The sequence below is a fragment of the Schistocerca piceifrons genome, chromosome 8 (genome assembly GCF_021461385.2).
Source record: "Schistocerca piceifrons isolate TAMUIC-IGC-003096 chromosome 8, iqSchPice1.1, whole genome shotgun sequence".
Taxonomy (NCBI): domain Eukaryota; kingdom Metazoa; phylum Arthropoda; class Insecta; order Orthoptera; family Acrididae; genus Schistocerca; species Schistocerca piceifrons.
Window position 1 is genome coordinate 333,772,331 of NC_060145.1, and position 23,940 is coordinate 333,796,270.

The window sequence follows — 23,940 nt, forward strand, 5'->3', positions numbered from 1 at the left end:
CTACTATTTTACGGAAAAATATTCTTTTATGGTTCCATCTGTGTGTTTAACATGAAAAAAAGAACACAATTATAAATAAATTAAGCAACAGATGCTGAAGTAACACAAATGGATTCACGCTTCAAGCAAATTATGAGAAAGCTCATGAAGGTAACAAATGTCTTGTCTTCTACATTGTAACATCTTTCTCCACGTCTTCAAAAGCATTTATTACCCCCTCTGGCACCTATCACATCATCCACCTTTCAGGCATGCTCCTGAATGTTGCAATGTCCTCTTGAGGAACCATCTCCCACCCTTTCAGGAAGGTCTTGTGTAGGTCCTGTAGGGGCTCTGAATGATGCCCAGCTGCCCCCATACATGCGCAATATGATTTAAAACAGGGCTTTAAATAGGTCAAGCCACAGCACGAACCTCTGCTTCACGCAATAATTCTTGCAAGCTTTGGGTGTGCATTGCCATGCATTAGAGTAAAGCCACCACCAATAAATGGAGAAAAGGCACAACAAGCATCAACAGGATTTTCTCCACATACTGATGTGCTGTAATGCTCCCATGCTCCATGAAGACCAAATCTGTCCTGCCATTCATACTGACTACTGCCCACACCACCAATGCACCACACTGAAAAGGCTCCCTGGATGAGAAAATGCAAGGTGAATAACTTTCTCCAGGCATTCTCCAGATCATCTTTCCACCATCAGGTGATTGCAGGCCAAACCACGACTAATCGGTGGACTACATTACCTCCCACTGTTGAACTCTTCATCTGCAATATTACCATAAGGAATGTAGTCGAGCTTTCCAATGCTCTCCAGTAATTTCTAGGCTAGTAGTGGGGCTTCTGGATTTAAGACTGGTTTCTTATAGTCTTCTTCAGACAGTTCCCTCATTAACAATGACCACCTCGAATTTTATGGGGTCTTATTTCGTGCTTCAACAGCAGTCGTGAGAGTGACAGTTTGGTGATTGAATAGAACTTCAAAGATGGAAGACATGGTCACCTCTTGCCGACATCAGTCCATCACTCCTCTTGGGCCTAATCCTGTTTTCCTTGCATAGTCACTAGTTTCCCTGTATCTTCTTATGGTTCAGGAAATCATGGAAGATGTAGTTCTCAACATTTTTGGTACATAATGCATGCTGTGACCATCTTCCACCAAAGCAACTGCTTTGTAGCACTTTCAGGGTTTAACAAGATGTTTATTCCAGAAAGCTGGCTGTGGTAATCACAGAAGGTGTTAAACAGACGTGACTGAAATGGGAACAATATAAGGTACAACAGTAAGCTCTAAATGAGAGAGGAAACATTACTACCTCATATACAGTGATGGGGTTTCTGAGTTGTGCAGGAAAAAAATTACAGCTAGTGTAATAAACAATCAATGCTTTACTGTTTCCTCACAAAGCAACACCAATAACATATTCCTCTTAAAATATAGGATAAAGTGCTACAGTTTCATCAAATGTATAATTGCATATCATTTGTTGCATGTTGTATTTTCATGCTGGACAGAATATTTAAACCAGAAAAGAGCTTTCAATTAAAAATGCATTACATATCATAGGTGAAGGAAACAGTTAAATTCGTTACAAGTGATGAGAACAAGTGCATTTACATTAAAGGTCTCTTTGTTTAAGGCGAATAGCATAGCCATAAAGTCCAAGAACGATTTAGACATTTATAACAAACCTTCCTCCAAACCTTTTCTCACAATTGATAATACTGAAATATTCACAGAGAATATTTTATTGGTTTTATTACTAATAAAACAAGAACTAGCTGAGCACTGAATGTACTTCAGCAGTTAACAACATTCATCGAGAAACAACTGCTATAAAACTAAATTCGTACATTGTTTAAACAATGATCATTACTAGCTGTGTTTGAAGGAACTACTTTTAGTGTAAATTTGTGCAATGTTTGAACAATGATTTAACATTACTAGCTGTGCTTAAGCAAACTGCTTTTAATGTAGTAAAGTTAGCAGGAAATCCACTGAAAAATATTGGAAAAGGAATAATAAGGCAGAGTGATGCCTTGAGCTCTGGCCAATGTTATGATCCTATGTTGCAACCACACCAATTTGTAGAGCCACTGTTGGAGGGGTACCTACGATGTACAGTTAACAGTTCTGGCTGAAGCACGATAATAATGTCTTTAGTGTCTGCATGGGTGCGACAAAGCTGCTACACTACACCATCACTGAGGGTATTTCACGGACCGATGATGGATCAATAGCAACTGGGAATGAGAACCCTATGAGAGGAACTCGCCATGTGAGATAATTTATGGGAAGCAGAGTATCCAAATCCGTGTAGATATGTGCATGGCAATGAACTCAGCATGCCGCTGGCACAAGCAACTAATAACTGAGCACACGACAACAACACTCAGTATTAAGCACAAGGTAAGTGCCACTGTGATTGAGCTCACCACGAGCACTGTCCTGATTCAATTCCACAAGTAAACACTTATATCAGCAGGTCTGCCTATACTGTGCAATACATGCACCCTTCATGACAGGTTTCTGAACTACACTGCTCTACCTATGCCAGCTCATTTGCCTCCACCGTGATGTCTGCTGGCTTCACCCTGAAAAAGCCACTTGGGGCCAAAAATGGCTAGGCTTGAGCCTCGACCTCCAGTGCACAACCAGAGAGGGTGCTGGAAAAGCCGGCAGTGGACTGATGAGCGAAGGAGGCACTGTCAACACTGCCGGCTCTGTCAGAAGGATGAAAGGGCATGGAGGTTGTGGGAACAACATATCCACCAACAGAGGTGGGGACAAGGCCATCTCCAACAATGATGGGAGGGACCGGGGGGGGGGCACAATTGAAATCCATGGGCTCCACGTCGGCAGGTGGATGTGCAAGCCTCATTTGGGCCCAATGTTGCACACGTGGCAAGAGGATGGCAGAGGTCAGGTAGAGGGGGGAGGGCAACAGGGAAGTGTACAACTGCAAGTGGGAGTCCCACTAGAAAAGAATTGTTATCAACCCTGGTTGCTCAGTTGACTGGAAACTGTTGTAGTGATGCTTCAACACGACACAGGCGTAACTTATTTGCATGATGTGTCAGCTGCTCTGCAGCGACGTCCACCACAAACAACGCTGACCTTTGTGGCCCATCATGATACCCAGCAGCCAACCCTGCCACTGGTCAAAAGACTGGGCTCAAGCAGCAGCCCTGGGAGAAAACACAGTGTTCTGTGGTATGCGACACAGAGTGCAACAAATCTGAGATACGACACGGCTGGTGACCACGCAAACGTGCTGTAGGACCGTATTTGTTAGTACGTCTCACCAATTACGTAGCCAGGAAACTCTACAATGCATCTTCAGGGTGAAAGGCAGACACAAACTACTTCATTTGGGATTTGAATGTGTGAAAAAATTGCTCCACTTCCAGGTTGGAAGCCAAGTGCAATGGTGCAGCAGAAGTTAGATAAATGATATACCACTGTGAATGCAGAGGTCTTTAAACACCTGTGAAACAAATTGCCTTGTTTATCGGACATGAGAGTCTTGGGAGATTCCTCAATGGCAAAAATAACCAACAAAGAGTGAATAGTGGCAGTCGAAGACATGGGGGACAGCTTGGCTACGTACAGGAAACAGGAAATCACACTGACCACCGACAACCATATGCTGCCAAAAAATTAAGCAGCAAAATCAATGTGCACCCTGTTCCATGGGTGGTCTGGGCCAGCCAAGGAGGGAACTAGAGTGGTAGTGCAACCTGGTTCTGTACACAGGCCTCACAGGTCCATGCTAGATGTTCAACGTCACGATTAATAGCAGGCCAGCAGATGTGATGTTATACCAATATCTTCACGCAAGTCATATCCCAGTGGGACCCCTGAACCAACTGGAGTACACAAGGACACAATGCCAGGGGATAAATGGTCGAGAACATTACTCCTCCATGACAAGCATGAGGAGAGTCCCTGATCAATGATTAACTGATTACGTAGGAAGAGACGTACTCCAGCCAACCCAACTGGACAGTTGAAACAAATTTATAGAAAAGCGAGTCAGTGGCCAAGGTGGTCAGGACTCTGCTTATTGTTAACGGAAAATCTGACATGGTGTCATGCAAGGCACCATCCCCCACAAACACAAGAGCCTCCTGCTCATTGAACTCTGGACTGGGCCCCAGCAATAGCCGTGAAAGATCATCAGCACTGGCATGCTGGGTGGTGGAGTGGTAACAAATTTCATAATTATAGTTACTGAGAAAGAGTGCCCACTATTGCAATGGATGGTCCTATCCGGCAGCTTGGAATGAGGGATAAATAAGGAAACCAATGCCTTGAAGTCGGTAATGAGGAGGAATCTTGACCCCATATCCTTTTCCACATGCGAATAATTACACTGTGGAGCAGAAAGCTGCTTTGGTGCATAAGTGATGGGCTGTTGAGTGGTGCTCAGGTCCGATGCGACACTACGGCAGGAATGCCATACTGGGGTGCATCACAGGCCAGAGTTAATGGTTCACCCATAAAAAGGAAGTCAATCAGGGAGCTAAGCACAAACACTGCATGAGACACTGAAAAGCTCATTGCCAATCTGCAGACCAGACAAACTTATTGCCCTTCTGGCAAAGCCGGTTAAGAGGCTGGCATTGAGCATGGACCAGGGAATGAATTGAACATAACACGGCATCTTAGCAAAATAATACTGGAGCTCCTTAAGGTTCTTGGGCGCTGGCAGGTTAGCGATAGCTTTAATGTGGCTATCCATAGGGATGAGACCATTCTTTGAGGAGAAAAAAAACTGCACTTTTTCAGCTTGCAATGAAGAGCAATGAAGACTATTCTCCTGGAGGTGTTGGGAAACTGACTGAAGGTTTCATAAACACTCCTACCGAGTAGGGTCACGATCCAGATTCCTCAAGGTGATTGACACAACAGGGGATGTCCTGATTTGATTGCTACAGATACCAGGCATGAATTCCCAGGGCAGATGAGATTCCAAAAAGCAAGCGATTAAAGTGGTGTAGCAAAAGGGGGCACTGAGAGCCAGGAAAGTCTGAGAAACTGCATTCAATGGCTACTGCAGGTAAGCATCACTCAAGTCAATGTCTGGGGGGGGGGGGGGGAGGACTACAAATCCTTGACACATTGCATACTGACCATAAGTCTAAAATCACTAGAGAGGAATACAGCACCCGTTAGGCTTCTGAATCACCACAAAAGAGGTTGTCCACTGACTCAACAAAATAGAGCAAATGCCATCTTGATCCGGCCAATGCTGCAACTCTGCCTTTACCTTGTTATGCATGGTGCAGCGAAAGGGGTATGGGCAACAAAATTTAGGTACCACTGATGGCTTAAGAGAAACATGTGCCTTGAAATTTTCTGCCCAACCCAAGGTATTCTCAAACAGTGGGCTGTATGAGTGCAGTAAGGAGTCTTAAATCATCAAAAAGAAACAACTGAAACACTAAAAGCACTTTGTCAGTGACTTGGAATCCAAAAACAGAAAAAAGCATCGAGCCCAAAGATATTATGCACCAACGCTGACCTGACCACTAACAATGCAAGTTGCCTTTTCACATTCTTGTAACATGTGGAGACGAAGAATTGTTCCCGCAGAGGAATGCACTGTTTACTATAAAACACAAACTGATGGAGCACCCACTGCAACTCCGAGCACCCCAAGAAACTGTACAGATGTAAAAAATAAGGATGACCGACACTCCTGTATTATTTGAAATTCAACTTGTCATCCTTTGAAGTGTAACTTGTAGTATGAATGTAACCACATATTTCACTTCTTCCTAAGACACCGATGAAAGATATTTGTGGGGAAATGTTATTTAGAAAAGTAAGTAACCTGTCACTTATTTCTGTGGTAAAATTCTGAGAGCTTCTGTCATAAACTTGGCTTCATAAAAGTAGTCAAACAGTAATCTGTATACCTGACATTGTAACTGTTTTATGAGAGGAGCATGATAGAGAAGAGTTTATTACGAGTGGTTACACAATTTTGTAGTAGCTGACATAGATGTGAGCTCTCTTATAGCTCTCAATCCTCTGCAGGTGGAGAAGTCACATAGTACAATGAGTGGCACTGCATAGCAGGTCCACGGCATTAATAAACTATGGGAAGGCAATCATAAGAAAATAATCAAGGCAAAAGTTATCATGAAGAGCATTAGGGTGACAGATCATTAGTGGCGTTGTTGACTCGGTTACAACTCATAACCTGAGTCCTAAACACTTGGTGCCCAAAATGAAGGATATGGTTAAGAGGCACTGAAATAAGACAGCTTTTGTGATACTAGAAGAATTTTCAGGAAATATGACATTGCCAAGAGCAAACCAAGTAAACGGTGAAGAAGAGATAGACGAGTACATGCTGTAGTGTGTCACCCAATGTAATTAAAATATTTAAGAAGAAGTAATTTTGTGATTTGGCAAAAACCAAGTAAGTGTGAATTATCACAGCAGAAGAGAGAAACAAGATTAGTTGAACATAGCAACAAGGTTAACAACAAGAAATATTTACATGTTGAAATAACTGTCGAGACATGAGTCAAGAAACATTAATTCAATGCAACAGAACATTTCGGCATGTTTGATACACTGCATCCCATTCATTCGTATCAAAGGTTTAGAAGTAGGTGAAGACCATCTAGAGAAGTGCAGGGTGTCAACAAATAAAGTAACAAACATAAGAGGAATACTGTGACAGCAGGCGTTTTATTAGATATTTTCATATATGCAACTTATAAAATTGCACGGAACATAGGTCAAAGTTTTAAAAGGAGTTAGGAAACACATGTTTAGGGGTACCCAGATAGAGTCAATATACTATGGAGAAACAACTTCATTATTATAATGTGAAAGGAAAAAGGGTTATAGGCTGTCCATACTGTCAAAGATTTACGATGGGTTGGGCCAGATTTTGGGTAAGTATTTGGGAGTGAAGGTTTTACTGTGGTGAGATTAAAGAAGTATTCACACAGTATTTGTCCAGAGAATAATGTGTGAATGCAGCTCTTACAGAGATCTGAAGCAGTGATGGTTCATCACACTTTTGAAGTGACAACTCTTGAAATTTTTGTTTTTGGACATGTTTGACTTACCATAGATCTGACCCTTAAAGTACTGGAAAGTGGTGTAGATTAAAATGGCAACTCTGAACTCTTTATGGTAAACAAAGGTTGAAACTTTTGCATCTAAATAAAGTGGTTAACTTATGTTGTTACAAGCTAATATATGGGGGTTACCTTTGACTAGGAACAATGTAATCACGATGGAGTGTGAGCGATCATGACATGTGGTTCACATGAGTTTCTTATGATGATACAATGATATGTGAGCAAAGAAATTGGCTGTTATTAATAATAATACAGTAAAATAGGTAACAGGGAAAATCATTTACTACTGTAATAAACAAAAACAATTTATTGTTTAATCAGTATTTGCTATTAAATTGAACAAATTATGTTAAGAAAGAATGAAGATAAGGATTTGATACCTTTTATCAATTAAGCTGAAAACGATAAATATATAAAACTGTAAATGCAAGCTGTGATGCTTACCCTTAGTAAAACAAATGATTATTAATTACAGGGTGTATATGACCCGGGACAACCGGGAGATCTGGGAAAAACCTGGGAATTTTTTCATCCGGGAGAAAACCAGGAAAAACCTGGAAATTTTTTAGAACTCCGGGAAATTTTCATTGTTTTTGTTTTCAGTTAAATTTTTGTAACTTTGATTGGTAAGAACCAATACTCTAACAAAGGATATTACTTTATTCTCCTAGTGCAGAATAATGCTGCAGCAATAAAACATGAACGGGAGAAAATAAAACTTAAATTGCAAAGGAAATGTGTCATATACAACAACAAAATACAGTGCTCATACAAGCGTCTACCAACAGCAAAATGTGTCAAAGGCTTTATGTAGACTATGCAATGGCATATAGCCGGCCTCAAATGCTTGAGAGGGGAGGAGGGGGGGGGGGGGGGTGCCAATATCTAGTATTGCCCCGGTTCGGAAATATTGTAGATCTAGGGCTGATGCGCAGAGCAGTCTGAGTTATAGTGGGGAAGTGGGTAGTCTCCACGTGACCCATGTTTACATTTAGTGATTTTGCTGTTTCCTCTTTGTTTACTGCTCTCACATCAAACGAAAACAAAACTTATTTCTGTGGCCGGGAGCTATCAAGTGAATTAAAATACATTCACATAATTATGGAAATCTAAAATATTTTATTTCCATCTTTCTGATAATCAAGCATTAATTGTCTTGTAGACGAATGAAGTTATTTTTGTCGGCTTGCTAATGAAATTTGGCTTTAATAAATCTTTTCTGCTGAGGCAGTCTATGTATTTGAAACGTAGTGTTTAATTCCACACTATTGCCTAGTTTCAATTGTTCACTGAATTTCAAATGCACATTTTCATCTTCTAGAACGTATGACATTGTACCATAATAAAGAACCAAACAATAGATAACACAGAACTGGTATTCCAAGAAAATTTACATCCTGAAAACCACACTGAAAAGCTTAATAGCAGTTCGAGGCCTACTTCATTGGGAATCTGAACATACAAATGTTCACTTTAAATGTGCACATTTTAGTATGGTTCACGAAATTCAGATGCTCTTGGAGTATCCACTGATGTCTTGTTTCTTTTATGACATAATGAAAGATCTTTTAATGTTTAACACATACGAACATACAGGCCTCCAACGTCATCGTAGCTGCGCAAGCACGGCAGTGCCTGTTACCTGCACTCTCTGGCAACTGCTGAAACAAACCTATTTCTAACAGGTCACGGGAATATATTGTGAATTGTGGTATGAAAAGCATTACTTTGGAAGTAAACTTCATTTTACGCAAGCTGAAGTATGTGCGAGAATGTACGATGAATTTCTTACCTCACAGAGCGTTTGACTCTCATTTAAAAATCAACTCTTTAATGACAAGCCATTTAGAAGAATTTTGAGCCCAGAAGATCAAACATTTATGTCGTTATTAAAACTTTACTGGCACATTTCTGTGATATATCTTAAAGTGTAAAGCGTGCAAAAAGGATCAACATGTATGTGAAAGCTTAGCTTCTCTTTGCAGCGTATTAACCTTAAAGACCGATATTATATGTGAAAGCTTTGCTCTTCTTGTAGCAACACAATGTATATTAATTTACACCATTAACTTTTCCTGTTTGTATGTTCACACTACTTACAGTAATGTTGCTATCGGCTGACTACACCACATGTCCTACGCGCTGAATATACTCTGGCATTGGCTGGCCAGATCATATGACATGAGGTACGACTGGCTTACAAAAGCGCATCGCAATCTTAATTTCAATGCTTCGGAAAGTAACATGCGGTATTTGATGGAATTCGAATTTATACTTTTGTAATATGTAAATATGCAACATACATGTGGCTACACATCAAAGATCTTTCCAAAAAGTGTTTTTTTTTTTTTTTTTCTCCTTGAGTTTCATTTTCCAAAGTGCTGGGAAACTCTACGCCCGTGTATAAAACCATAACCATTCAAAGGCTTGATACGTTTTACAGTTCTGTGGGAACATATACTGTCACTTAACAAGGAAAAAGTGTGTTTTCACCTGGAAGAGAGTGTGTTTTTAACCAGGAAATCCAGGAAAAATCTGGAAATATTTTCCCTGTCCACGTATACACCCTGAATTAAAAATGACTGACTTAAGATGTGTGAGTGTACATGCCCTGATGTATGGTAAAATGAAACTGCATTCAGTCTCATGAGATATTAATTTTACCAGTGATGAAAATTTATCAAAATTCATGGTTATAATATGATTATAAGTAACTAATTAAGTTATTTCACATGGCATCTTTCATCTTAATGGGGGCATCTGTACCGTAACATGTTATTATTTAACCATGTTTCACTTCTTATTTAACCAATGAAAGACATACATGGAGAAATGCTATTTAGATAAGTATCATAAAAAGAACTTCTCCCTACCACACATTCATTTAATCTACGAACATACGTCACGAAAGGAATGCTAGCACAAAGCACCAACATGGCACAATGATGATCGAGTGTCTCCACCTGTGATAGAGAGGTTGTGTATTGGAATGCACAGAAAAAGAAAAAATGGTAACAATGGCTACCATTCCAAAACAAGCAAAGAATGTCTTGTAATCTGTCACTTCTGTGGTAACATTCTGAGAGCTTCTGTAACAAGCTTGGCTAGGTAAAAGCAGGCGAACAGTGATCTACATACCTGACAGTCTAAAGTTGTTTTATGAGAGAAGCAAAATACAGAAGAGTTTATTAAGAGTGATTATGTGATTTCACAGGTAGTTGGCATAGGTGTGAGCTCTCTTACAGGCCTTGACCCACTGCAGATGGAAAAGAAGTCACATGGTACACTGAGTGGCACTGCATAGCGGGTTCACAGCATAAAGAAACTACGAGAAGGCGAGCATAAAAGAATAATCAAGGTAAAAGTAATCATGAAGTGCAACTTCGTGGCAGAGCATTGGGAAATTGTTGATTCAGTTACAACCCATTACTCAATTCCTAATTCCTAAACACTTCGCCATCCTTTAACAACATCAGCACAACAGACTGCAGTGCAGTGAAGAGAGCCCCAGTATCCAGGGAAAACACTTGGGTGTCGGACGAGACTATCGGGGCAGGACAGCTGGGTCACCCAAAAGGCAGAATGAGAACGATCCTGAGGATTGGAAAACTGGCACAAGCAGGAATTACAATCCTGTGAGAGACGTGAACCTATGGACGAAGGGGGCAGCACTGTGAGCCACTGCAGCAGAATCGTCAACAGAGACAACATATTGTGACATGGTGGGAGTCGAAGCCACCTGGGGTACACGATAGGACACCTAATTGAACCACCCACCAATTATCAGAATGTATCTCACTCACTACTGGCCTAAACTCATGCAATTCCACAATTTGGACATCATCAGCTGAAGGAGGGTTCGACAAGGTCAATTACCTAGTCTGTAACCAAACAATCACATCACAAACGAGTGAGTCTGTATAAGTGATAGTACATTTGGGACACCCAAAATGACACTTGCATGAAAGAACCTGCAAATAGGCATTCCAGGCTGAATACAGCTGCCACAGGTGCTTTTAGTGTTAGTTGAACTGCTATCATTTCACAACCACATGTGTTTGATAACCAAGATACAAAATAAGACACCGACAAAGCCTGGCAAAGGGAAGTTTCTCAAGCTTAGTAGAGTTCTTCAAATTTTGGACAATTTCATATAAACCTGTATTCTCAGACAACAAGACGACGGCCTTACCAATAATTGACAATACACCTTAACTGGCAGTGCAGCAAGAAGCGGCAGAGGTAATCCCCCATCATTCTGTAGACTCATCAAAACTGACAAACAAGGGTGGGGACAGTGAAGAAAACTGCCTGCGGGCACCTGGCCCAACCCAGTGGTGAGGCCAGCGTGCGAAATGAATTTGCATTATGATTTACCTGCACCTGCATTTGCTGCTGTTGCTACTCCTGGTCTGCAGTTGCTGCTACGCCTATAGGAGCATACATGCACTGCACCTGCCAGCATTGCAAAAATGACATATTCACTGTGGCCCCAAGTTAACATTACGAGAAAGGGTTTTGAAAAAAGAAAAAAGGTGTACACGGCTAAGAATGTTCTTTGTCACAACTTTGGTATCTCCGCAGGTGAGACAATGCCACTACTCTACACTGTCGGCACGGGTGCATCACAGGCTGACGATGGTTCAATAACTGGGGACCAGAATCCCTTGGGAGAAAACAAATTCACTGTGTGAGTCAATCTACGGGAAGCAGAACATCCAAACCCATGTAGAGATGTGCACAGTAATAAATTCAGCACACAATTGGTGCAGGCAGCTAACAATGAAGCACACGTCAACACTTGGGAGGAATCGCAAGGTGAGGTCTGTGATGGTTCAGCTCAGTGTGAGCACTGGCCCACTCCGGTTACTGCCACCCACAAGTAAACACTTCCACCAGTGGGTCGCCAGTACTACAGGATGCATGTTCCCCTCCATGGGAGGTTTCTGAACTACTCTGCTGCTCTCCCCATGCCAGCTCATCTCCCTCCATTCCAGTGTCCACTGATGGTGATACTAGTGTCGATGGCTGATTGTAGCAGTGTTGTCAAGAGTGTTTTCTGATAATTTAGATCAACATTGAACTTAATTCCATTGATCCAAGTTTCTGTCACACAACAAAACAAATTCCTGAACTCCAGTCAGTTTCTCAACTAGGGTCGAAATCGATCCCAGTCAGTGGAGTTTACACAACTAGCTGTTGCTGATGTTTCTATTGTTCTTCTTGAACAGTTCACTGTAACTCACTAGCCTTACACTTTCTTTCTTCTACATTCCAGTCTGGTACAAAGATGGGAAAAATTTTTCTGTTATCTGTTCCTTCTGCATCCAAGTAATGGTGCCATAAGCTTCGTGAGAACATTTCAACAAAGGCTTGATTCACTGTTTAATGTTCATCACTTACCAGGTCATCTGGGAACTCAATGAAAATAACTTAATGTCTATGTATGCTGCCAATCACAATTTTAAGCCATATGTATCTGCCTGCTAGCCACGTATTGCATAAATTTACATCTAGTCTCAGTGGGAAACAGATATTCATCAATTCTGAGGTTTTGTCTTGGTCAGGAAAGCAGGGAATGATTTTCGATGAAGTCATCCCAAGATACTGACATCAAAGTAAATTGTTTTATCCATCTTACTGAATTTAGTTCCCTGAAGTCAAACTGTACAAATTTCATTATGCCTCTAAATGAATTTCTTCACATTATATCACGAAGAAATGATGTCAGCAATTTTCTATTCAACTCGATTTCATTGGGAAAAATGACACAGGCATTCAAAATTGCAGTGAATGCATCTGGCTCACAACTAGCCAAGAAGTAGCAGCACTGTAAGTTCTAATGTTTATCTTCACAACGGCACTGGTCCTGCTACAGAGAGTAAAAAATTTTTGCTTTTGCAATCTTCCAAGTCCATTCAAGATATGATTCAAAATCTCTCATTCTTTCCCAAATTCTAATTGGGCCACAAGAATTGGTGAAGACAACCAATATCTTCATCTTCTTTCCTGTCTTTCTCTATCACACTGAATGCCATCCCTTCCTGAATGCTAGAAGAGAAAGAGGAGTTTGTCTTGTTGCTTTAACAGTTATTGTTGTAGCTTCTCCAAACACACCAAAACTAATTTCAGTGCCTAGCCAAGGTGCAGCACTGCTAGAATGTAGTCGGCCTGAACAATATAGCCATGCATGTGTGTGTGTGTGTGTGTGTGTGTGTGTGTGTGTGTGTGTGTGTGTGTGTGGTGTTAACTCAGAAGACACATTTGTCTGAAAGCCAAGTAACGTTTTCTGTCTTGTTTATGGAACTATAGTCCTCTCAATGTTTCAACTGTATGGAAAGTTTTTGTCTTTACTCTTTCAATTATACATGTTCCAGCAAGCAAGGACTTTCCAGTAGCATATTCTTATTAATAAATAAATACTCATTATTTACATTTTATTTTAAATTCCTACATGATGAATGTTTCTTTCTACCTTTGTATCTACTTTTACTCTGCATCTTACAATTCCATATTCACTCGTAATTTGAAATGGTACAGGAGCACTACATTAAGTAAAATTTTTGGGCCGTACCTGTTGTTCTTGTTTATCTTAAACAACTGAAACATAATATGACATACTAAGTTGTTTGAGCCAAACACTTACCTGAGAACACACACCATATAATTGTATCTTGGTAATCAGTTTCAGCTGTGTCTGCCAGATTAAATGACGTAAAAAAATGGAAAGTCTAAGACAGAAAACAACAATACCAGAAGGATAGATTGCTGCTCACCACAAATAGGCTTAGCATCAAAGGCAGATATAATGAAACGAATGCTAAAAATATTCTGTCTTTCAGACGAAGCCCTTCTTCAGAAATTGAAAATTCACAAACATTGACACAACAACAACAACAACAACAACAACAACTCGCACATGGCCACTGTCTCAAGGCCTGTCAAGCCTTCTGAAGAAGGGCTTTCTCCAAAAGCTGAAATATTTCTAGCATTCTTTTTTCATTGTGCCTGTCTGCGACCCAGTGCTCCTCTACGTAACGAGATTAAGTGATGTGTAATTTGCATCCGCTGTCATTACTGCTTAATAGATTAATGAAGTGTTGTTATAAAAATATTTGTTCAAATTCCAAGTTTGCTTTCGACTACCTACCATCTTTCTACTATAGGATGGATACTCTTTCAATGCACTACACTGGAAGTTGCTATACAAATGATAAAGTGTGGATATACAAAGTGACAGTAACTGGAGTGAGAAGAACAGATAATACAATGAAACAAAATGATAGCATGAGAGGAATGGGTGAGAAACTCAGCACAAGCAAATGGTGTGGGGAATGGATTAAAAGAAATTTATGACAGAACGGCCCAAAGTAATAATGAAAAAATGTAGAGAGAGTTAAAAGGTTTCACCAGCAACACTAGGCGTCTCTGTCTCTCTCAGCTTGACAATCTGATGAAGTTTCTCATCCTCTCTTACAACTTTTTTCTGATGGTTGAGCCTACAACTTTTTCTTTCCTCTATTCTGGATTAAATAAACTCACTGATGCCTTCCTAATCCCATTTACTTGAGTCTGTGGGATTGCTACTATTCATTAGCCTTAAATCACTCTCCATGTAATTTAATTTTTCACTGCCTTTTCCTGAATATACACACAATTACATTATGCTGTATTTATTTAGGTACATGCATCTGTTGTATTTATCCAATTACTGTCCACACACATTTTCTGTAACACCACTTAGCAAACAAGTGACTGGTGGAAATGCGAACTCCATTTTGCCACAGCATTTCTACCAATTAGAGAAATAATATCTCTGCCCAGAATGAGACCACAAATGTGGTTAAGTTGCTGCTGACATCTGCAAGATGATGTTGGCAATGGTGGCAATTTTAAAAGTTCAATGACAAGCCAATTAAGTCCTATGGGACAGATGTGTAAGACAATGTGCATGGATAGTATATTTATTTACAACTGAGATATCCATTTTGTTGACTTACCAAATGAGTCCCTCAAAAATGTTCTGCAGGATGAGGTAGCTTTGAGTAACAACAATCAATAGCACAACATGTGTCCAGGCAAACAGGGAGAACTGCCGCATGTAATACTTCTTCACGAGAGACAATACAAACCAGATGAAGCCCACTAAGTACAATGAGAATGAGATGAAGCGGTGGTATGTAACGAGAACTCTCAAATAATCCTGTAACAGATTGGTGACATTTGCTTAATTTGTGATAAAAAAAATAAGAATACAAAAAAGTAAGAATATGAAGAAAATAAATAAGAGGTAATTTGTTCATGTCAACTCTACATATTAACATGCATTCAGCTTTAAAAAGAAAAAATTTAAACATATAAGGTACTACAAAGTTTTCGCCACAGCTATATTTGTATTAAAACTTCCTGGCACATTAGAACTGTCTGCCAGACTGGAACTCGTAGCCAGAACTTTGTCTTTCATGGGCAATGCTCTTACCGACTGAGCTCTCTGAACAAAAAAAAAAAAAAAAGGGGGTCAAATAGCTCTGAGTACTATGGGACTTAACATCTGAGGTCATCAGTCCCCTAGAACTTAGAACTACTTAAACCTAACTAACCTAAGGACATCGCACTCATCCATCCCTGAAGCAGGATTCGAACCTGCGCCGTAGCAGTCGCGCGGTTCCACACTGAAGTGCCTAGAACTACTCGGCCACACCGGACGGCGAACATCAACATCTACATCTACATCTATACTGTGCGAGCCACTTTGTGATGTGTGTACCATTGTCACCCTCTCCTGTTAGATTAGGTTATATTCAGTTTTCATTCCACAGACTCAAAATTAGATGATTGTCATAGCATCTCACAGAGTAACAGATGAAAATAAATATGTGTAAAATCTTATGGGACTTAACTGCTAAGGTCATCAGTCCCTAAGCTTCCACACTACTTAATCTAAATTATCCTAAGGACAAACACACACACACCCATGCCTGAGGGAGGACTCGAACCTGCGCCGGGACCAGCCACACAGTCTATGACTGCAGCGCCTTAGACCGCTCAGCTAATCCTGTGCGGCTGTGTAACAGATGGGAGGTTATTAATGTACACAAGAAAATGCAACAGACCCAAGATGGAACCTTGAGGAACACCGCATGTAACTAATTTTAAATCGATGAAGACTGACTGCTTACCACACATGTATTTCGCAGCAACAACTCTTTGTTTCCTGATAGTTAGGTAAGACTCGAACCATTTCTCAGCACTGCCGGTGACATCATAATATTCCAATTTACTTAAGAGAATGATGTGATTTACACAGTCACAAGCTTTTGACAAGTCACAGAAAATGCACCTAATTTGTTGTCTAATGAATTAAGTACATTCTCACTGTATGTGTAAATAGCTTTCTCTATATCGGAACCCTTAAGGAACCCAAACTGTGACTTGGACACTACATTATTTTCAGTCAAATGCTTAAGGAGATGCTTGAATGCAATCTTTTCAAATATTTTTGAAAAAACTGGCAAAAGTGAAACTGGTTGATAGTTTGATGGTACCTCTTTATCTCCCTTCTTGTAAACAAGCTTAAACTACAGCTTATTTTATCCATTATGGGAATTTTCTACTGATATGAGATTGATTACACAACTAACTTAAGATAGAATTCAACTCGCATGAGCACTCTTGATTAGCTTCTTGATATGTTATCATAAACACTAGAATACTTAGCTTTTAAGGATTTTAATGATGGCTGGGACTTTGAGAGATGTGAGTGTCATTTCCATTTTACTGAAGTTACTACATTCATCTGTGAAAAGCTTAACAGAACTTCTGATGTCTACTATTTCATTCAATACTTGTGAACAGTAAAGAACCTATCGCAATCCCTTGGGATGTGCCTGAAGTCACTTATATCTGAAGATATCTCTCCATTGAGAATGATATATTGTGTAATGTTTCCTAGAAACTCTTCATTCCAATTACACAGTTGGTCTGATACACTCATATTTTGTTCAATAGGTGGAAATGCATAACTATATCGAATACCTTACAGAAGTTATGGAGCACGGCCTCTACATGGGCACCCGCATCCACTGCCTTCTGGGTCTCATGAACGAACAGCTGGTTTTCACACAATCATCATTTTTGGACCCATATTAATTCCTATATAACAGGTTTTCAGTCTCTAGAAATATTATCAAATGTGAGCATAAAACATGTTTCAAAATTCTACAACTTACAGATGTCAGAGATAGAAGCCTATAGTTTTGCAATCTGTGTGACAACACTGCTTGAAAACAATAACGACCTGTGCTTTTTTCCAATCAGGAATACTTCACTCCTCCAGAGATCTATGGCACACTGCTGCTACAACAAGGGCAAGCTCTTTTGCATACTCTATGTAGAATTGTACTGGTATCCCAACAGGTCCAGTGGCCTTCCCTCTATTGAGTGATTTCAGTTGCTTTTCTAGCCAATGGTTATTTCTATATCAGCCATCTTCTCATTAGTATGATGATTTAAAGGAGTTACTACAGCGCAACCTTCCTTTTTGAACCAGTTTTGGAAAAAAGATGTTTAATATTTCTCTCTTTTCTCTGTCGTCGTCCACTACAATGCCATTATGAATTCGATAGACAGAATTTTACTTTAAAATTCAGTGACCACATCACGCTTGGCTCCCCTTGTGCTAATTTTGGCTCCATTTGGTTTTTGTTTGTCTGTGGCTATCTTGTAATTTGCAGTGACTCACAACCTCCCCTCAAAGATTTACTTCGGCCAGTAAATTTCCGCTACTTTCCAAATTTCATAGAATTGCTCCTGCATACCTTGCAGGACTAGCACTCCTGCACTACAAGCAAGGGTATTATGGAGAAATGGCTTAATCATAGCATAGGGCACTGCTTCTAGAATGAAAGTTTGTTTCATCACTTGGGAAGAGCATTGCCATGGCATGTTAGGTGCTAGCTTTCCAGTCAGCACAGTTTTAGTATGGTAGAAAATTTCATAATAGGGCACATTTCACTGCAGAGTGAAAGGTTCATTCAAGATACATTTCTATTGGTTAGTGAGTTAAATCCTTAAAAAAAAAAAAAATAGTCTTTAAGGCACTATTGATTCTTCTGGTCCAATGCTAGTCCACATCTTACTAGACTTTAATATGGTAGCTACAACAATTTGTTGTAGCTATCACACTTGAACAAGTTATTAGTTCTCTACTAATATGGAAACAGTTCTCCAAGATACACATTTAAGGAGAGAAAGACAAAGACCTAGTTAGCGTCCCTTCCTGTCAGGAAGTTTTTTATACTTTCCGAAGTGCATCAAAAATAGTTCCAAAAACCAAATACATACAGGGGTCCTCCTTTGATAATTTCTGTTCAGATGACACTAGAACTTATAAGCCAAAAGTTGTATGCACTTATAATATCATTTTTGTTAAGGCAATGAAAATACAAAACACAATCAAAATATAGAAAGAAATGAAGGCAAATGAGGTGATAAAGAGACTGAAATACAGAATCTACAGAAAAGCAGGCAAGTACAGCAGTCCAATCTTTTCAGTTTAGTTTTCAAATCGTACAAAGAATTAATATTTGAAAATTGAACCAATCCCAAAGTTAATAAAAACTGACCACCTTAATTTTCAATAACTTCAGTAAAGCAGTCAGCAGGCAAAATTTTTGGTCCAGTGTTCAGCTGAATTCAACCATTTCTTCTTTTTTTTTTTTTGTTTCTATATCTACTTGCAGTCACTGCATTACAACTATGTGACTCCCCACTTTGCAAATATGTATTTTTATATCTCTACTTTCCTTCCATTGCTCATTCACTGCTTTTCTGTGTACATCATGCAAAAGGCACTGGTGGAGGTATGATATAGACCTCGTGTGTGGCTTTCTCAGCTAAAAACATTGCCCATGCAGTGTGACTGGTATGATCTCTGCCAACTGTCCTCACTAAGACTGTTTGAGGTTTCAGATCTGATTTAAGTATTTGCTGGATGTGACCTAGCCTGAGACGGAAGTGTGAACACAAAAACCAATATGGTATGTCCTAATGGCTAATACAGGATATCCTGTAGATTTATTGGATATGGTTACAAATCAGGCCTAGCCAAATAATCTCCATCTCAAATGCAAAGCAGGACGTGCCCAGCAGTTACAAAATACACAAGAAACACAACTATTTCTCCTTTGTCTCCCAATGGCTGCATCACAAGAAATGGTTTTGTCAGATAAACTGCCTACAAGGACCTTAAGTATACCTTGTTCACAGCAGTGTGATGCAGTTTTGTATCTGAATATCACCTGTCACAGTTCAAGCTCACAGTGAACAACTTCAAATTCAAAGGCCCTTCACCACTTCTTAACAAATTGATATCCAACTTGAACAAAGTCAAGCCAATGGAATTTTCTCCTGTGGTGTCTGTCTCTTTCCTTCTTTTATTCTTTCTCTCTCAAAAGTCCAATGGTGATGCGGTAAGAATGGGGGAAATATGTTTTGAGAAAAACTGGGAGTCTCTGCACGTTTCTGGACATGTACCATAGTCACATGTGTGATGGTTACCTCCCTGAAACACTGTTACTGCTTAGTGACATGGTTCTGTGTGTGATTCTATGTAGGCTCATTTAATATTACAACTACACCCACTTGGGGAAGGCATTAGGAAACATGGTCTGAAATATTTGATCAGAATGATAACTGGCACAATGAATGTGAGAACACTACTGGATCTGATTGATAACAACACAGGATAAGAAAGAACAGCTACTGTAACCCTCGAGGTAGCACACACTACCATTGATTTCATTGCTCTGAGTGGTATAAAGTTGCAGTGAGAACAGTTTATTGCTTTTTTGGCTCTCTGCTTAGCATGACATCTTCATCACTAACACCTAGTTCTATCTACATAATTCTTTAAGATTACGTGGCTGCATTTGTACTTTTAAACACTGGCCTCTTACTGACTGTTATCATCCAATAATGCAACAAAAAATATGCTGTGCTCACAAAGATTGCAAGGAACACTGTAGGCAGACCCCAAATGGATTAACTGTTATCTCAGGCTTCCTACCCATTAAAAGTCCTTCTCCCTCAAGGTGTAAACCTGACATATTGAAACTTCAAAATGAAATTGTCATCACAGTCATCACTCTGAGTCTACCTGGCTCATCATCAAGTCAAAAACACAAAGTAGTTTTGGAATGGACTATACATTGAAATATTATTCAGTAGTTTGCTTTGAGAACTGGTAAAAGTGAAACTGGTGTGAATACAGTGACAAGGAAATTTTAAATCTTATCAATGCCTGAATGGAGACTATCCATCTTCTGCTCAGAATCCATTCTTTACAAGGAAGACAGTATATTTTCAAGAGCTGAAACACAAATAACAGACAAAAAGAAGGGAAGTTACACAATGTGAAACCAAAGATCTACAGAATTTTTATGCATTGTTCAAGACACTTTAAACATTTCTGATCTTCACAAATCACAGAAACAAGAAAAGACTCGCTTTTGCCCCGGCTGTTACTGGATGGAAACAAAAAATATATAAAATGCACCATTTCTGTACTTGGAGGATTAAAATAATTTTGGTGAGTTAAAGAGCTGAAGCCATTGTTTTATTCAAACATTACTAAATTTCTAATCAAAACTGAGGCAATTGCCAGTGCCCAGTGCATTTGGAGAACTTTTAACATTGTGCCACTTTTAAGGAATCTTAAAGGGTTTCTATTTTAGCCTGGAGTGGCTAAAAAGGTTGTTAAAGTAGAGCTTATTACTAAACCATAACTCTTACGATGCAGATGACTTTCTTTGACTAGTTTCACAGCTTGCTTCAACCTCCACAACATTGGATGGGTGCACCACCTTTATTCAAAAGGTTTAGAAAAGCTCTTAAAAACCTGGAAGCAATAAAGACTTCTGGCCTACATACTACTACTCTAGAACTGTTTCAAAGTGGAGTATTACTCTCCAATACCAGAACCAACTGATATGATAAATGCCATAATGTCACTATACTTAAGAGATATGATTACATAACTGTGGCAATTACTGTGGTGTGTCTGTTCTCAGTGAAAGTAAAAAAATCTATACTCGAATCCTGTTGAACACTCTTCAGAGGGTTAAAGAAAAAATACTTCCAAAGTTTAAGTGTGCATTTTGCTATTCTAGAAGCACAACTGACATGATATTCTGGGTATACAACTGCAAGATAACTGGAGAAAACACAAAAACTTCTTTTCCTAATGTTCTATATCCCAAAAAAGACTTTAGAAATGGTGCCTAGAGATTTTATGTGGATACATTTTAGCTGCCCTGCTTTTTGTAGTTTGTATAACTGCATTACTGGCCTGGCTCTATACCAAAATGATACCTCAAAGTAATTTCCCCACAACAAACTGGCTTAAACAAGGTTGCATATTGTATCTATACTTTTTGTCCCTCACTCGATGAGCAGGTTTCATGAGACATCATCTACCAGGAACTGTGGTGATAGAAAACTTTTTAAACAAGCCAGCAAATTACTTCCTTGACAAAGCCTCTGTAGTGAGATCACTACTGACTGATGACCTTGAGTTGGTCATGACAATCTATTTGAACAAACTGTACAAGATGAGGAGCAGAAATCCAAGAAAGGTAGTGTTTCAAGTCCAATGGTATGTATATAGGCAATATTAATAACTACCTGCAAGAGAGAAACATTTATTCTGACATGGCAACAATTATTCTCTGCTTACTGCAGCAAAAGTTTTAACAAACACTGTGACACTGTATAGTTTTCTTCTTCTTCTTCTTCTTCTTTTTCTTCTTCTTCTTCTTTTCACAAGGCATTTCAGTCGAATCTTTCAGGCAAACTGAACTCCTGGTTTCAACAATTTCTGGTACCTGAGTCTAAGCACTGCGCTTATCATGTGGTGATATTTATCAAGTATGCAGACAGTGCAGATTGCATTACGTTACACTCAGTGACCTATTTTATGGATACAGAACATTAGGGAGAGAACTCACTATTGTTTTCTCTTTTTCTCATGCAGTTGTCTGCTCAGAATACCATGTCAGATGTTGTTCTAGAAGAGCAAAATGTACACAAACTCTGGAAGTATTGTCTCTTCCACCCTTTGAAGTGTGTTCAACAGGATCGAGTATAGATTTTTTTGTATGACAGAGAAAAGAGACAACAAAATAACTGCCATAGATTATGTAATTATATTTCTTAAATGTAGTGATGTTATGGCATTAATCATATCCGCTGGTTTTGAGCATGCCCCCCCCCCCCTCCATCTCCTCCTGTGGTGGGGTTTGATAAAAAGCATAAAACATCACTTATTAAAACATTGTGTTCATGAGCCATGGATTTTGCACGTACATACTTGCAGCTATGGCCAGTAGATGGCTGTAATAGAAGTACTGCTATTCCTATTCAGTACAATTTAAACAAGAAAGGTTGGCAATCTGTTACTTGTGGCATGAATTGACAAAACTAATCACTTCAGCAATGTTTGTAAGCATTGTGTTTGCTTTCCGCTGTGTGTTAAACAGGAGACAATATGAGTGGGTCCAAATGTCAAATGACACTTCACTGCATTTTCTGGAAAAACTTAAAAGGTGGATGTGAAATTAATGCTGGAGAAGGGACATCACTTCCAGTGATTGTGGATTCAGTTTCTACTAATGATTCATTCATTTGTAGGTAATGTTTACATGTTTACGTGATGACGAGAGTATTGTGGATGAACATGATATTGGTCATTTGGTGAAAAGAAGCCAACATCTGACAGATGAGAAAATATTTCAATGATTAAAATGCATTTGGTACCTCCTAGCAAATTTTGTTCCCTGCAAGTTGCAGAAGGTAATAAAATGCAGAATGTCAAATCAAAAACCTTTAAGGGGAGCCGGAGGTGGTCAAAAAAAAAAAAAAAAAAAAAAAAAAAAAAAAAAAAAAAAAAAAAAAAAAAAAAAAAAAAAATCACAATTTTTATTTTTTTATTTTTTTTTTGCTACTGAAAATTAAGTGGAACATTCCTCTTCAATGTAAACTTTGAATTATTGTTCTACTCACCCTAGAAGTGGAGTTATTACCATTTTCCCCCACGACTGCAGAGGAAATGGGCGGCTGCTGAATGCATCTAACACCCTCTCGTGACTTCCTGGTGAACTGCTTGGGATTTTCTCAGCCTGTTACGCATACAGCGCCTTATGTTACACATACAGCGAGTGTGCAAGGGTTGGCTACATTGTTTTCTGTGACAAATGAAGCACTAAGAGCGCGGAACGTCGTCTCTTTGCTGTTTACCATTTCGAATTAGTTCAGTGTTGCGCCTGTTGTTGGTAGTATTATACTTCTTGTGTAAAGCGTTGTTCTGGTTACGATGCCACGTTTTAGTAACCGTGTATATAAGAAGAGGAAGAGCGTAGGGAAAAGAAAATTAACACTAATACCAAGTTGCGATACTACAATTACTGAAACAGTGCGTTCTTCTGCTAAGCAACACATAGCCGGCCATAGCCCTGTGACATCTTCTAGCAAGAAGCTGACTGGTGGAAGTGACAGATTTCGTGAATATGTTACTGACAGTGATGATGTTAACGAAGTACTGAATATTGGATTATTATCTTCTGTGCTGAAAGAAAGTGTTCTGTGCAAAATGTGTTCAAGTGTAGAGTGGGACTAGAGATAACAAAGCACTTTGGTTTAGCTTGTGAGTTGAAGATAATCTGTGCATGTTGCAAGTATCAAGTGACTTTCTACAATTCACATGCCCATCTCTTTGGTGAAAATGGACGATCTAGAGTGTTTGATGTGAATTTTCGACTTTTGTATGGTCTTCG

The 23,940-nt window shown here is 39.3% G+C and overlaps 1 protein-coding gene across 2 annotated transcripts in view; it reads right to left on the reverse strand.

Moving 5' to 3' along the window:
* LOC124711531 (phosphatidate cytidylyltransferase, photoreceptor-specific) overlaps positions 1-23,940 on the reverse strand; it is a 111,100-nt gene that overhangs the window by 46,663 nt on the left and 40,497 nt on the right. For both annotated transcript variants that reach the window (XM_047241658.1, XM_047241659.1), the window contains one exon: positions 15,112-15,314. In XM_047241658.1, the coding sequence (XP_047097614.1) occupies positions 15,112-15,314 (203 nt within the window). The remainder of the gene's footprint in view (positions 1-15,111; positions 15,315-23,940) is intronic.